Genomic DNA, 14,116 nt, shown 5'->3' with positions numbered 1-14,116 from the left:
CAAGCGTCGAGCGACCTATCCTCCGCTGAATTGCTTTATTTTTTATCACAGTGGAGACCGCTGCTTCCTCGAGACCAGAGACCCTTTCTGGCCTCGGTACTCTTGAGGTGGAGGCGTCGAGCGGCTCCACTCCAGCCAATCTAAGGAGAAGACGGTGCCGGACAAGGCCGAGGAACAGACGGAGGAAGCCTCCTGCCCGCCAGCCAGTGTCGCAGGAGCGGCACGAGAAGAGGCCGGAGCCCGTTGAAAAGCCTCCCCTCGGCCAGCCAGTGTCGCAGGAGCGGCACGAGAAGAGGCCAGAGCCCGTCGAGAACCCTCCTCCCTGCCCGCCAGTGCCGCAGGAGCGGCCCGAGAAGAGACAGGAGCTCTCCAAGGGCCAGACGTTGCTTCCGTGGAAATTCATTCCACTCGAGCTCCCGGAAGCACGTCTTACCAGGCCCGCCGGACTGCGGCTCGCAAAACGAGACTGCCGCATCTCACGGCCACCGGCTCTCCATCTTATCAAATTAGCTACGCGGCCTGCCTTACGGACAACGGGCACACAAACCGCGTGCACACGAGCTCTCTTGGCCCCTCGGTCCCCGCTGGAGCCCCCGGACCAACCAACGGACAAGCCCCCAGTCACCCCGGGGTCAAAACTAGATCTAAATAATGATGGTGTTCACCAAGCCCTCCTTAAATAAAACAGTCACAAAGCTTAAATTTTAAGAGTAAAGTAACATATTTTTTGATTAGGCGCATGCAGGCGCCGCCTGAAATAATTCCAAACACAACCATGTACATATAGTGAACATATAGAATATATTGTTTTGTTACTGAAACCTGTCTCGATGCTGTAACACCATCTTCCTGATTCCTATTGCGACTCCACTATATCGAACAAAGTCTAACAAAAAATGTCCGAATTGTGGCTCCAAGGATCACAGCAGCCCAAAAGACTGTCCTCACAAAGAATCTAAATGCTACGCGTATGGAAAAATGGGGCATTTATCTTTTAAATGCAGAAGCAGTTCGCAAAAGCCACAAGGTCAAAGACAACAAAAATCGCAAGCCAGCTATAATAACACGGTGGATATTCGAACAGCAGAAGTTCACACATCCAACCAAAAAACAAAACAAAAGATCTGGATAACCACGAAGATAAACGGGATCTCGCATCAGATGGAAATTGACACCGGTTGTGAATGCAGTTTGATAGATAGATAAACTATATTCTTGCCTTTCGGCATTGAAAGAAGGTATTACAATACAATTTTACAATAATGCCATATCGCTATCACAGTCCACATTTAACAAAAAACAAAAAAGACGCCGCGAATGCACAGAATTACATAAAGATTATACATACTTTAACGCCTATTGTTACGCCTGTCCTTTTTTACCCTAATATGGTTTTTACTCTAAAACGCTTTTTGGTCTTTAGTTCTATTTTTTGTTTTTATTTTAATAATCTTTTTCATCCAGCTAATTCCTTCTCCCTTCCCCGTCAGTAATTGCACTATGCTCATGTTACTTATCTTTTCCCTACATCTCTTTGATAGATGCTCTATTGTCTCAACTTCCTTTTGGCATATTCTACAAAGTATTTCCTCCTGATCTCGCCAAAAATTACTACTCAGCTCTTCGTTCCCGCATCTAAACCTCGCTATAATTTTCTGATAGTCCTTCTTTCCTGGTTTTCTTAAATACTCTGGTATCTCTATTGAATAAAGTTCTTTATATCTTATAACGATGCACCCCTATCGATAAGCATCGTTCCCGGCCACCACCCGCCGGATGCCGCGCGACCGATCTTCCGCCGGGCGAGGATAAGGGCGCGGTGCGCCCACATTTTAAACGTCTCCACATGCACCGTGTGTGCGGGCTAGACGCAGCACCGGTGCCTTTCCGCACGACTCCGACAGGCGCCGGAGGGAGCCGACCCGCGCCGAAGGCGCGAGCGCGCCGACGTACCCCCACGCGACCCGCCTGACGATCGGCCTCCCTCCCGCCGCGCCGGGATATTTAAGCCGGCGCGCCGACGAGAACCGGCACTTCGTCTTCACGATAGCTTCCCGCTGTTCTCGACGAAGCCTTTCCGCTTATCCTAGGGTGACACACCAACGAGGTTCGGAGCTCCGCGTCTCGACTGAGTTCTCTCAGGTGTCCCCGAACTCCATCCAACCGAACTCCCGACGGCACGGTTACGCGGGGTCGAGCACGCTTGGCCTCGCAACGAGAGCTCTCACTGCCGTAGCCCCAGGGCCCCGGAATTCTCCGGGATGCTCCTCGCATTCCCGTCCCGCACCGAAGACCGCGTTTCCGTACGTATCATACCGGATACCGCGTTTCTGTACGTATCCTACCGCATGCCGCGTTTCTGTAGTCGTGGACCCGCGTTCCAGTAATCCGCCGTATCACGCCGAGTGCACATGCACTACCGACCGTTTGTATCTGTATACCGCGCTCCTGTAATCGTAACCCGCGTTGCCGCAATCCGTAGCCGCACGCCGAGTGCACATGCACTACCGACCGTTTGTATATACCGCGCCTCTGTAATCGTAGACCCGCGTTCCAGTAATCCGACGTATCACGCCGAGTGCATATGCACTACCGACTGTTTGTATATACCGCGCCTCTGTAATCGTAGACCCGCGTTCCAGTAATCCGCCGTAGCACGCCGAGTGCATATGCACTACCGACCGTTTGTATATACCGCGCCTCTGTAATCGTAGACCCGCGTCTCCGCAACCCGTAATACCGCGCCGAGTGCACATGCACCACCGACCGCTTGTATATACCGCGCTCCTGTATTCGTAACCCGCGTTACCGTAGTCCGGAGTAGCGCGCCGAGCGCACCCGCACTACCGTCCCGGCCACCGCCGTATTGTACGTATATCCTAACGAATAAACTAATTGTGTGCATTGTAAACTGATTACTGTTTCTGGGCCATCCATCGAACTCCTGATCCAGCGAGCTAGTCCGCGTTCGATTCTAAAGATAGGCCGTTACAATCTTTTCCCAAATCTAGACTCTTGTATTCTATTAAATTGTATCTGTTTCTGATTTTCTATATCTCTTTCGATTAATCTAACTGTGACATCTCCTCCTCCTTCTCTTATTCTTTTTATTTCCTCCCCGGACATACCGTTCCTACGAAAGTACATTTCTCTGTCTATCTCCTATCTGGTCTTATTTTGCCTAGTCTTTTCTATTTCAATCATACATTCTTTAAGTATTCTGTTAGATATGCTTTCCCTGATCTTTTCCTCAAATTTTACCGCTCTTTTCCCTGGCTCTATTCGCAGTACCTTCGTTTTTGTTTCTTCCCTAACTATATATCCCGATGTATTTCAATCTAAACCTAACGACCATTTTATATGTATATTTATCCTGACATCTTTCTACTGCCGCATATTTATTCCACCCCCATATTTCCGCTCCGTACATTAAAATGCTCTTTACTAGGTGATTAAATATCCATATCCTTCTCCTGAAATCTCCCGCGAATTTTCTTTGTCATATTCCCCATACCTGTTTCATAGCACTTATGGCCTTCTTAACCATTTCTTTTATGTGTCTATCTGGTCTATTATTCCTTTGTAACGTGTAACCTAAATATTTAAACTAATCTACTTTTTCTATTTTCCTACCATTCCAGAACCAATTTTCCTTTTTTCTCCTCCTTCCTGTCTTTCTAAATATCATCATTTTTTACTTTTCCACACTTAAGATTAAGTCCCTTCTTTCCAAAAATTTCGCAAAGCTCCTCAGCATTTTGCTTCCTCATAGAGGAAGCTTTATGATGGTGAAAAACATTTTTTTTGAGATTTTGATGGAAATAGGTTTAGAATGTTCCAAAATGTCGAGAAATCATATTAGTAAAAAATGTCCGGAAGTATGTATGTATGTATGTGTGTGTGCAGTGTGTGTGTGTGTGTGTGTGTGTGTGTGTGTGTGTGTGTGTGTGTGTGTGTGTGTGTGTGTGTGTGTGTGTGTGTGTGTGTGTGTGTGTGTGTGTGTGTATGTGCGCGTGTGTGTGCGTGTGTGCGTGTGTGCGTGTGTGTGTGCGTGTGTGCGTGTGTACGGATTTTTTGTACACGCATCTACTTCTACAATTTTTTAGATACCGGATTGAATTTTGGTACACAAATAGAGTATCATAGAAAGTATGTTCTCCTCTAATTTTATTAAAATCTGTCGACCGGTATGGATTTTAAGGAAATTTTCATTTTTTAGAAAAGTGTGTTTTACGCTGTAGCTTTCTCAATATTTGAGATATCGATCTATTTCTAATTCTATTATATTTTTCAGTTTTTTTACTCCTATTTCATATATAATTCTTTAAAATTTGATTAATCAGTTCTTGAGTTATAGAAATTTCAGTAAACTTGACTGTTTTTTTTAACAAAAATTTTAAAGAATTATTGATTGATTAACCAAATTTTAAATAATTATATATAAAATAGGGGTAGAAAAGACTGAAGAATATAATAGAATTAATAAAAATTGTTAATAATAAAAGGGTTACCGATTTCTGTTTAAAAAAACAGTCAAGTTTACTGAAATTTCTATAACTCAAGCACTGATTAACCAAATTTTAAAGAATTGTACATGAAATAGGGGTAGAAAAAATTGAAGAATATAATAGAATTAATAAAAATTGCTAATAATAAAGGGGTTACCGATTTCTGTTTTAAAAAATCAACATGATTGCTCTAATTTCCGCAAATTTTGAGATATTAAGCTTAATTTTTTTTTTATAGATAAAGTATCATTAAAGGTAGGTTGGTGTTGAATTTAGCAAGGATCGGTGAAGGGATTACCGATTTCTGGCTATTTTTAGAAATGTCCGTGGTTGCTCTAATTTTCGTAAATTTTGAGATATCGACTAATATAACAGATATTAGTCACAATAAAGCTTATCACAATAAAAAAAGTGTGCAAGTAGAAACTTGCACATTGCTTCTTCATAGTTTTTAAGTGTGCAAGTAAAAACTTGCACATTGCTTTCTCATAGTTTTTAAGTGTGCAAGTAGAAACCTGCACATTGCTTCCTTATAGTTTTTAAGTGTGCAAGTATCTTTCATTTCGTTCGCATCTTTCGCAACTAGTACTATGTCGTCTGCATATGCCAACTCCATAACTTCTCTCTTCCTATCACCAGTCCTCCCGCTTGTCCCTTCCTCACCACGTCTTCTATATCTGCAATATATAAAGCAAATAGTGTAGGGCTTAGTATCCTTGTCTTACCCCTAATTCCGTCCAGAATTCCTCTGTCTGTTTCCCGTCTATTAATACTGTGTTGGTTGTTTCTTCATAAATTTCTTCTATTCTTCTGACTAACAAGAACGGTTGGAAGTGTCCCTACCCGATTTGGATGCGCTTTGGATATGTTGTTGAGCATCAAAAAATATTAGACACGTATTTTTTTTAGCGGCTTATCTCGACGTTTAGGGGTTGGAACAACCCCTCGAAAATAACGGATTTTATAGTTTTTAGCGAATATTTTCGGAAATATAAGGCGTAACGACAAAAAATTTATACGAAATGTTTATGGCTTTATGTGCTCTTTACAATGGCGTAATCAGATTTTTCAAATTTGTCACATTTTTTAATTTAACCCCACCCTTATCTATTATTTTTGCCAAATATAACAATATTTCCAACGCAAATTTAAGAGCGTCGAATTCCAAATACATCCATGTATATTTTTATTATGATACCATTATTAGATTTTTGGCAAGACGAGATGATATGTGGTATAGGCGTCGCGCTGTAGGTAGGTGTTGCGTTATTTCTGTTCAAGTTGCGCCGTACGCTTAAAAATTTCCATTTCAACTCCGGGATGACCGAAAGCGCTGATGCGAAGGCCAGTGCAAGGCGCTGACAGCGAGAGGTTAACGCTATTTCGAGAGTCCTGGACTAGCAACGGAATGTCGACTCCGACATTATAAATACCGCCGAATTGTAAAATCGGGCGGGCAGTCGCAAATCATAATCTGAACGAACACGTGCGTCACATTAACCGCTACAATAATATACTATCCCGGTTACGGCATAACAAAATCAACAACCAAATTCACGCATTTGAATATCATTTGCTTGTCATAATTCCGAAAAGCAAGCATTTCAGATCATAAGTCTGAAGTGTAAAGAACTGTGTTGTACGCTGTCGTTTTGTGAACATGTAAGTGCATTTTTATTGTTAACTTTTATTGGTTTCTTACGCTTGTTACTTTTTTCTTTGGTATTGAATATTTAATATAATTTTTTATTCAGCTCTTACTCAATTCTTTGCCAGTCTTGCCAGTAACTATATAATCTTTTTTGCTCATAAAATATCACGTTGTAAGCACCTACTATAGTATATTGTGCACCAAGGGGAGAAAGCAGCGTTTTTCAGACGAGTGTGAAGTTTGCTACCCGAGCCAAAGGCGAGAGCGGCAAATCACACGAGTCTGAAAAAGCTTTCAATCTGAGATGCACACGATATTTTTCACAACACTAATGAAAAGTTCGACTTCCATGCCTAGAGAGGGGCGAAAGTGACCAATTTCACGCTAGGGCGGCATAGCGGCCGAAAAGTAACCACTTTCCTTCCTAGGGAGGAAAGTCCAGGCATGGAAAGTCGAACTTTCCGTGGAGGTGTTGTAAAAAAATTATTTTTAGTTAATATATATATATATATATGGGACGATCCACGTCACTTTTACCCCCCATCTGTCCAAAATTGGTATGGACGGATTTTAATGACCAAGGGCGGAAAATGTTTGTCTTGAAAAGAGCTTTCGAAAGGCGTGTGGCATATATGCGCAATTCAACATGGCGTCACAGTTATGGCTGCTTAAAGGGATAAATTCAAAATTTCAGATCCAACATGGGCAGATAAAACGGTGAAAAGTAACTAAATTCATGTGAAACTCAGTATTTGGGAAATTTTGGGGTCGCTGATTACGAATCTGAACGTAAAATTGTGAAATTCAAAATGGCGGATCCAATATTGCGGATGCAAATATGAGAAACGGACGAAAATTCCAGTAAATGATCTGAAAACTCTTACTGGAAGGTTTTTTGGGTCGCTGATCACGAATTTGTAGCTAATTTGTTAAAAAACAACAGACAAACCGTGTTAATTGAAATTCTACTCTTAGCGTTACCCAGAGATGACGGCGTGGACGTGGTAGAAATTCATCTCCTTTGGAGTGCTTTATTTTCGTGAGTTCCCCTTGCCTCTCACGCTTCGGGGTGCTTTATTTTCGTGAATGCCCCTGGCCTTTCACGCTTCGGGGTGCTTTATTTTCGTGAGTTCCCCTGGAAAACAAGCCATTTGACGACTATCGAAAGGAGTGGAGAACGTTCCTTCCGCATATGTATTTCTTGCAAATCTTACCATACGTTATATTTCACGAGTTTCACGAATACGTTAAACGTTATAGCACAAGTACAGAGCGAATAATAAAGAAATATAACGCAACGCAAAATAGGTTGTCAACATGTCACAAAAGACAGAATTTTCCATTGGAGAGAGTTCTTATTTCTGCCGCGACGGTACGTCGCCACCGTCAACGCAGAATTCTCGGCTTAGGGACCAGGAGCCTTAATAACAAGAAGTGTTATGAAAAAGAGCTTGAGGAAATGCTGGATGGACTAAAAGTAATTTGGGTAACGCTAAGAGTAGAATTTCAATTAACACGGTTTGTCTGTTGTTTTTTAACAAATTAGCTACAAATTCGTGATCAGCGACCCAAAAAACCTTCCAGTAAGAGTTTTCAGATCATTTACTGGAATTTTCGTCCGTTTCTCATATTTGCATCCGCAATATTGGATCCGCCATTTTGAATTTCACAATTTTACGTTCAGATTCGTAATCAGCGACCCCAAAATTTCCCAAATACTGAGTTTCACATGAATTTAGTTACTTTTCACCGTTTTATCTGCCCATGTTGGATCTGAAATTTTGAATTTATCCCTTTAAGCAGCCATAACTATGACGCCATGTTGAATTGCGCATATATGCCACACGCCTTTCGAAAGCTCTTTTCAAGACAAACTTTTTCCGCCCTTGGTAATTAAAATCCGTCCATACCAATTTTGGACAGATGGGGGGTAAAAGTGACGTGGATCGTCCCATATATATATATATATATATATATATATATATATATTGTGACGTTGCAGTTTCGCCGCATCGTTGCAGCGCCCCGCCGCCGTCACAAGGCGCGGGTTTCGCGACCTTTTTCACGCCCGAGGACGGTTCAACGAATCGATACGAGATCTCCAGGGGCATATTGTAATCGCGTTGCATATTCTGATTCTTTTTGTTTTATTTTGTATCATTTGCGTGGCGCCTCACCGAGCCGAAGACCGGAGTTTCCTGAGAGGATGCAGAGGATCGCGGAAAACGGAGTCGACGAGAAAGATAACGGCGAGAGATCGGACGACGGCAAGCGGATCGAAGCGACTCGCGGGTCGCCGAGAGCGACGGAGCGCAGGAAAACACGCGCGCGGCGCGTGACACAGCGGCGGGCGGACCCATAATGGCAGGGCCCCGGGACGCCGGGGCTAAATCCGCTAATCTGCCCTCCTCACACTGCTGACCGGATTCCGGGATAGGTGGCCACCATTCCCAAACCGAAAAGGAGGAATACGGAGGCAGACACGTCCCGTCCGCCGCCGGGAAGAATCCCGGAAAAATTGCCGCGCGAGCGAAGGGCCGTTGAGCGCCCTGCGGAAAGCCGTAATTCACGGCCCTACGCACGAATCCGCCGCGAGCCTGCGAGCTCACCCCTCATTGGTCCGCGCTCCAACGTCGCGGGCCGCGTACGCCTGGGGTGGGGTGCGCTATCGATTCCGCCATCGAGCGAAATTTCGGGAGCATTCGTGGATCGTCCTCGATAACCGACGCACGTCAAAGGCCAAGTCGCGATATTCTCTTCGCGTTAAGTCGCATTTTGGGAGCTGAGTACGACGTCCGGCTGCTCTCTTTCGACCCTTGGGACGACGGCGAGGACCCTCGGGAGAGAATCTGCCTACGGTGAGGTTGCCTCGGTAACGTTTTATGTAAAGCCACGACACCGCTCCCCGGGTCGCGCTCTCGCTCGGGAAAATTCGCGATAATTAGCGTATTCGCCGACAAGGCGTATTTAGCGATCGATAGCGAGAGCGAGGGGCACCGGAATGGTCTCGTGGCCGTGGGATCGCGATCGAAATCTACGAACCTCTGGAGATCGCGGTAGGCGCGTCGATGACGACGTTCGATATCGCGAATACGCCATTTCTCGCGCCCTTCACGTTCACGACCGCGTGTCTCGTTATGCGTAGTATTGCGCCCGGTCGAATCTTAGATTCTGCACGCGATATTAATGGCGTCAGAGGGATATTCGCGTTGGTTTAATTGCGTTACTTACGATTCGCGTTCGGGCATTTAGACTATCCTCGCGATATCGGCTGCGTTGAGATATTATTCGCGGTAGGATGTGGTTCGCCTTAAGATACCATCCGCGTCGACCTAAGGTTGCGTCTCGTTATTACTCGCGGTAATTCCGTAATCTTTCTCGCGTTAATTCGAGTATTTCGCGTTATGCCGAGTGTCTCGGCGCATCATTTTTCGCGTTGGACGATTGCTGACGATCGCGGGTGTTGCGTTTGATCAGAATCACTTGCGTATTCTCCGTTTCGTGCGTTAGGATAAATCGGTCATTTCGCGTTAGTTATAGCATTGGTCGCGGTAATTCCGTCTATTTTCTCGCGTTAGTTTAGTATTTCGCGTTACGTCAAGCGCCCCGGCGCCTTATTCTTCGCGTGAGGATATCCCTGGCGATATTACATGTTGCGTTCGTTCCTTCTTGCGTTGGGACGTTACTCGCGTCGCGTTCGTGCGTTAGTTTAAGATTATTCTTTGCGTTAGTTTAAGATTACTTTTTGCGTTAGTTTAAGATTATTCCCTGCGTTAGATTGAGATTATTACTTGCGTTAGAGTAAGATTCTTATGGCGACAGAATCCCGGCACGGGTTTGGGAACTTGCGTTCACGCGCTCCAAGCGTGGCGCATTATCATTTCGCGGTATTTCGCGCTATTATTTCGCGTTTATTTCCGTTATGTCGTAGTCAGTCGTAATTTGTACCGATATTCTATGTTATTTGTCCGCGAACTTTTCTACTATTATTAGCTGTGAAATTATATGATCTCGATGATTTTGTAAGTTTAGTTTTCCTCACACGTTCTCTTGCTGCGCCTTCCGCGCGTTTACTGAGTTAACGTAATTTTCCGTTTATTTCTGGCGTCCGCGTTATCATATTTTGTATTCGAAATTTGACGCCCGCGTTCTCTACCACCTGCTATTTGCTTTTGTTTTGAAAGCCACATTGGCACTTACTGTTCCATCCAGAAATTTCTACCGAATAAATGTTATCTTTTATCTGTTAACCGCTTGAGTTCGTGATCTTGATTATTTTGCGTCACCCCGCCGAATACCGCGCTGCCCTTCATCAACCCCGCCCTGCTATTAGGTCGAGCTAGCCATTCCCTCGCACACCGACTCATTTCGTTTTGCGTCTCGTTTTTGGTTTCTCGCGATTTCGCGGACGCGAATTTACGCGTCTGGCGCCCAACATTAGAATCTTTTCGTGGAGTGTCGGAGGTGCGAGAGAATCACCGGGGAGGCCTACCATCCTGCTCTCCTTTCCCCTTTTGATCCGGCACACGTCCCGGACCGCTCCGGGAGTGAAAAAGTCGTGACAATATATATATATATAAAGTTAATTTTTTTTGTTTGCTTCAAATTTCAGATTACGTCCTTGTCAGAGTATCAGAATATTTCAATATTTTTTATTGCTGTCTCTCTATTGTCATTAATTAATTAATTTTTGATTTACATACCTTTTGTAATCAAGAAATAGAGAAGAGAAAGAGACGGTATCAAACCTAACATAAAAACCACTCCATTAATTATAAAGTGCGTATTTATTTATATAATTAAAGTTTGAGACAAATATTTAATTTTAATATCTTTCAGAATGAAGTTTAATCCATACAATGTAATAATGCTACTTTCTGCAACTTTCACTGCTTTCAACTATTCACCAAGTCCGACAACTTCGGAGGAAAAAAAAGTAAAAGAAAACATTGAACGTATGCTGCTTGAAATACAAAACCAAGAATTTTACGTAGAAGAGGAAGAAACTTTAGGTTTTTATGATACATATGAGATTCCAGAACCGGAAAGAGTTGATTCATTTGAGGAAGATGATGGTAAAGTATATCTTCCGGAAGAAGTTATTTGCAGCTCTGTTGAGGCAACAATATCAAGTGACTATAAAAGGCAAGCTATGGAATACTGGAGGAGTGGTAAAACAAGGGGAAGATCGGTTGAAGGAGTTAAACAAAGATTCAAAAAAGTTACATCAATACGACAACTACGACGATGGGAGATCCAAATTAGTGAAGGTGGTAGTAGATTGGAAAAATTAGAAAGAATTTCTGCATACACATTAAATTGTTTTAATGAAGCTTTTGAAAGAGGAATTATTATTTATGATATTGACATCGCACGATGGGCTTCTCGAGCACAAGAAAAGGAAAATGCGGCAGGATTCAAAGCTTCAGAAACGTGGGTGAAAATATTTAAAATTACACATAATATTGTGTCTCGGAAAATAACTGTAACAAAAAAATCTTTGCTATCAAAAGAAAATTTGGAAAATAAGTGCGACACATTTATTACTAACGTAAAATATTACATTGATCAATATGGAGTGGAAAATATTTACAATTCGGATCAGAGTGGATTCCAGTTAGAATTTCACTCCGGTCGTACTTTATCACATAAAGGTATAAAAAAGGTAGAATCTGTAGTACAATCTATATCAGCAACCACACATAGTTACACTATACAGCCAACTATTTCCGCTGATGGTAGATTATTGTCGCCTCTTTTTATTACATTGAAAGAAGTTACAGGAACGTTTGGTCCGAGAGTGCAAGAAACATTATTCAACGCGCCTAATATTTTTGTTACGGCTTCAAAATCAGGCAAATTAACATCAAATCATGTAAAAACTTGGTTAAAAGATGTATTTTTTCCGAATGTCGGACCAAAATCTGTATTATTATTAGATTCATGAAGTGGGCATTGTCCTAATATAATTGCAGAAACTAAACCAGAAAGTGTAACTGACTTTGTTTCATTAACTATTCCGGCCGGTACAACGGGAAGAATACAACCATTAGATGTATACGGTTTCTGAATGTGGAAAAATTTTATTAGATATTTTTCTGATATGGTTATGATGTTAGACCTTGCAATAGATCTTCATGTTCGAAATAATATCTTGAAATTGCAGTCATTAACGCACAATCAATTTTCATCGCCTAGGTTTCAAAATTTATTTAAATATGCATGGTTTAAAAGTGGATATATACAGGATAGGCCGAGTGAATTTTAAACACCAGTCGAATTTTGTTTCAAGAGTAATTTTAAAGTAGAATGCGACATTTGTGGTAAAACTGCCATAATTATTTGTTCTTGGTGCAAAAAATCGCTTTGCATAACACATTTCTTTCATGATCATCATCTTTGCGACGAATATGTGCCGTAAATGTAATTCACATACATTATATGTTTATGTACTGATTAATTTAAAAATTCTGCTCTGATTTATTAATACTGTGACGTGACAAGTCGTGTCTCCTTCCCGGACGGGCTCGGCCGAGGGGAATTCGGGGATGCCTCCTCGTCGGCACGAGGGGAGGGCGGTCGCGTACTATTAATTGGTCTAATTAGCGTTTAAGTTTAAGGGATTGCCGGTGGTGACCGACGTCAACCTGTAACGGCCGCGAGCCGCAACGAGGGAGAGCGGTCAGGATCAAGGAAGCGGCCGGGGGACGCAGTCGACAGTCGGGTCGCCCGGACCTCCCCGCAAGCGCATGAGTGTCGCCGGCCGGAATTCACTCCGCACTCGGTCGTAACAGCGGCAGGAGAGGACTCGAGAGGACCCCGGAGCACACCCGAGCGAAACACTCAGGCCAGGGTGCCGAGGAGCGGCCCAGGGAAATGCGCAGCCCTGTGACCGCCGCCCCGAGGGGTTGCCGACGGACGGGGCCGAGGCCCGGCCAGCCTGACCCCCGAACGCCGGCTCAATCATCGCGGCCCGGACAGCCGGTTGATTTGAGAAGCCCGCGCCGAGTCGGAGATAGTTGGAGCGGCGCCGCCGGACTTGTGAGAGGGGCGCCACCGGAAGGAGCGGCGCACGAGCGGCCAAGGCGCCGGGAGCGCGAGGATCGGCGATCCGGTCGAGCGGCACGCGACAGCGCAGGCGCGGGGAACCGGCGCGATCCCGGCGGATGAGAGTCCCGGTACTGTCGAGCCGGCAAGGATCGAGGAAGCATCGCCCGAGTGACGAGCCGCCCGGACCGACGGAGAAATTTCGGCGAATTGTAAGGTCACCACCCTGGCGTCCCCGCGTTTGGAAAAAGGGTTGGCTCGAGGCGCTGGCCCCAGGCACATATCGGTTACCTAGGCGCTGCAGGAATTACCTGTGGGCGACGGTAGGAGCGCGTGCGTTACCGGGCGCTCGCTTCGAGAGAATCGTGTCGGAAATCGTGCAGGGGCCCCGCCGAGAGTGAACTCCTGTAAGTAGATACCAATGTGCCCTCCCCGGGAGCACCGCCTCGGCCGACAGCCGCGTGGCGTTTAATTGTGTTAATCGGAATAATCGTGTCAAGTTTCATCGTGTTAATCGTGTCACGTTTCATCGTGTTAATCGGAATAATCGTGTCGCGTTTCATCGTGTTAATCGCGTCGCGTTTCATCGTGGTAATCGGAATAACTGTGTCTCGTTTCACCGTGTTAATCGCAAGGGTCGTAGTGTGTCGTGCGTGGAGATAACGGGGGCAAGTTGTGAGGGAAAACGGCGAGTCGCGAGTGGTCACGTACTTTGAAGGGCACTCGGCCTCGCAGGTAGCGTATCCGGGCCCTCGAAGACGGCGAGTATTGCGTTTGGCGGGACGGGAAGGTCGTCGGGATCGGCGCGGGGCCGCGGAATCTCCGGACTTGCGAAAGAATTCGGGATTCGCGTGGCAAACCGCGGGATCGTCCGCGACACGAGTCCGTATTTGGCGTTAGGGGGCAATCG

General features: G+C 44.7%; 1 protein-coding gene across 1 annotated transcript; it reads left to right on the top strand.

The window, feature by feature from the left end:
* The first annotated feature begins 10,999 nt into the window (after nt 1-10,999).
* LOC139782285 (uncharacterized) lies at nt 11,000-12,106 on the top strand. Its single transcript, XM_071721253.1, has one exon. The coding sequence runs from the start codon at nt 11,000-11,002 to the stop codon at nt 12,104-12,106; it is 1,107 nt and encodes a 368-aa protein (XP_071577354.1).
* The last annotated feature ends 2,010 nt before the right edge of the window (nt 12,107-14,116 follow it).

Source organism: Temnothorax nylanderi, unplaced genomic scaffold (assembly GCF_030848795.1).
Source record: "Temnothorax nylanderi isolate EJ_2023f unplaced genomic scaffold, tnyl_v1.0 TNYL_tig0401_pilon, whole genome shotgun sequence".
NCBI lineage: Eukaryota > Metazoa > Arthropoda > Insecta > Hymenoptera > Formicidae > Temnothorax > Temnothorax nylanderi.
The sequence above is the reverse complement of the archived record's forward strand: the minus strand, read 5'-3'. Positions and strand labels throughout refer to the sequence as shown.

Excerpts from the sequence above, each read along its gene's own strand:
- LOC139782285 (XM_071721253.1), top strand. The coding sequence starts at position 11,000 with ATGAAGTTTAATCCATACAATGTAATAATGCTACTTTCTGCAACTTTC.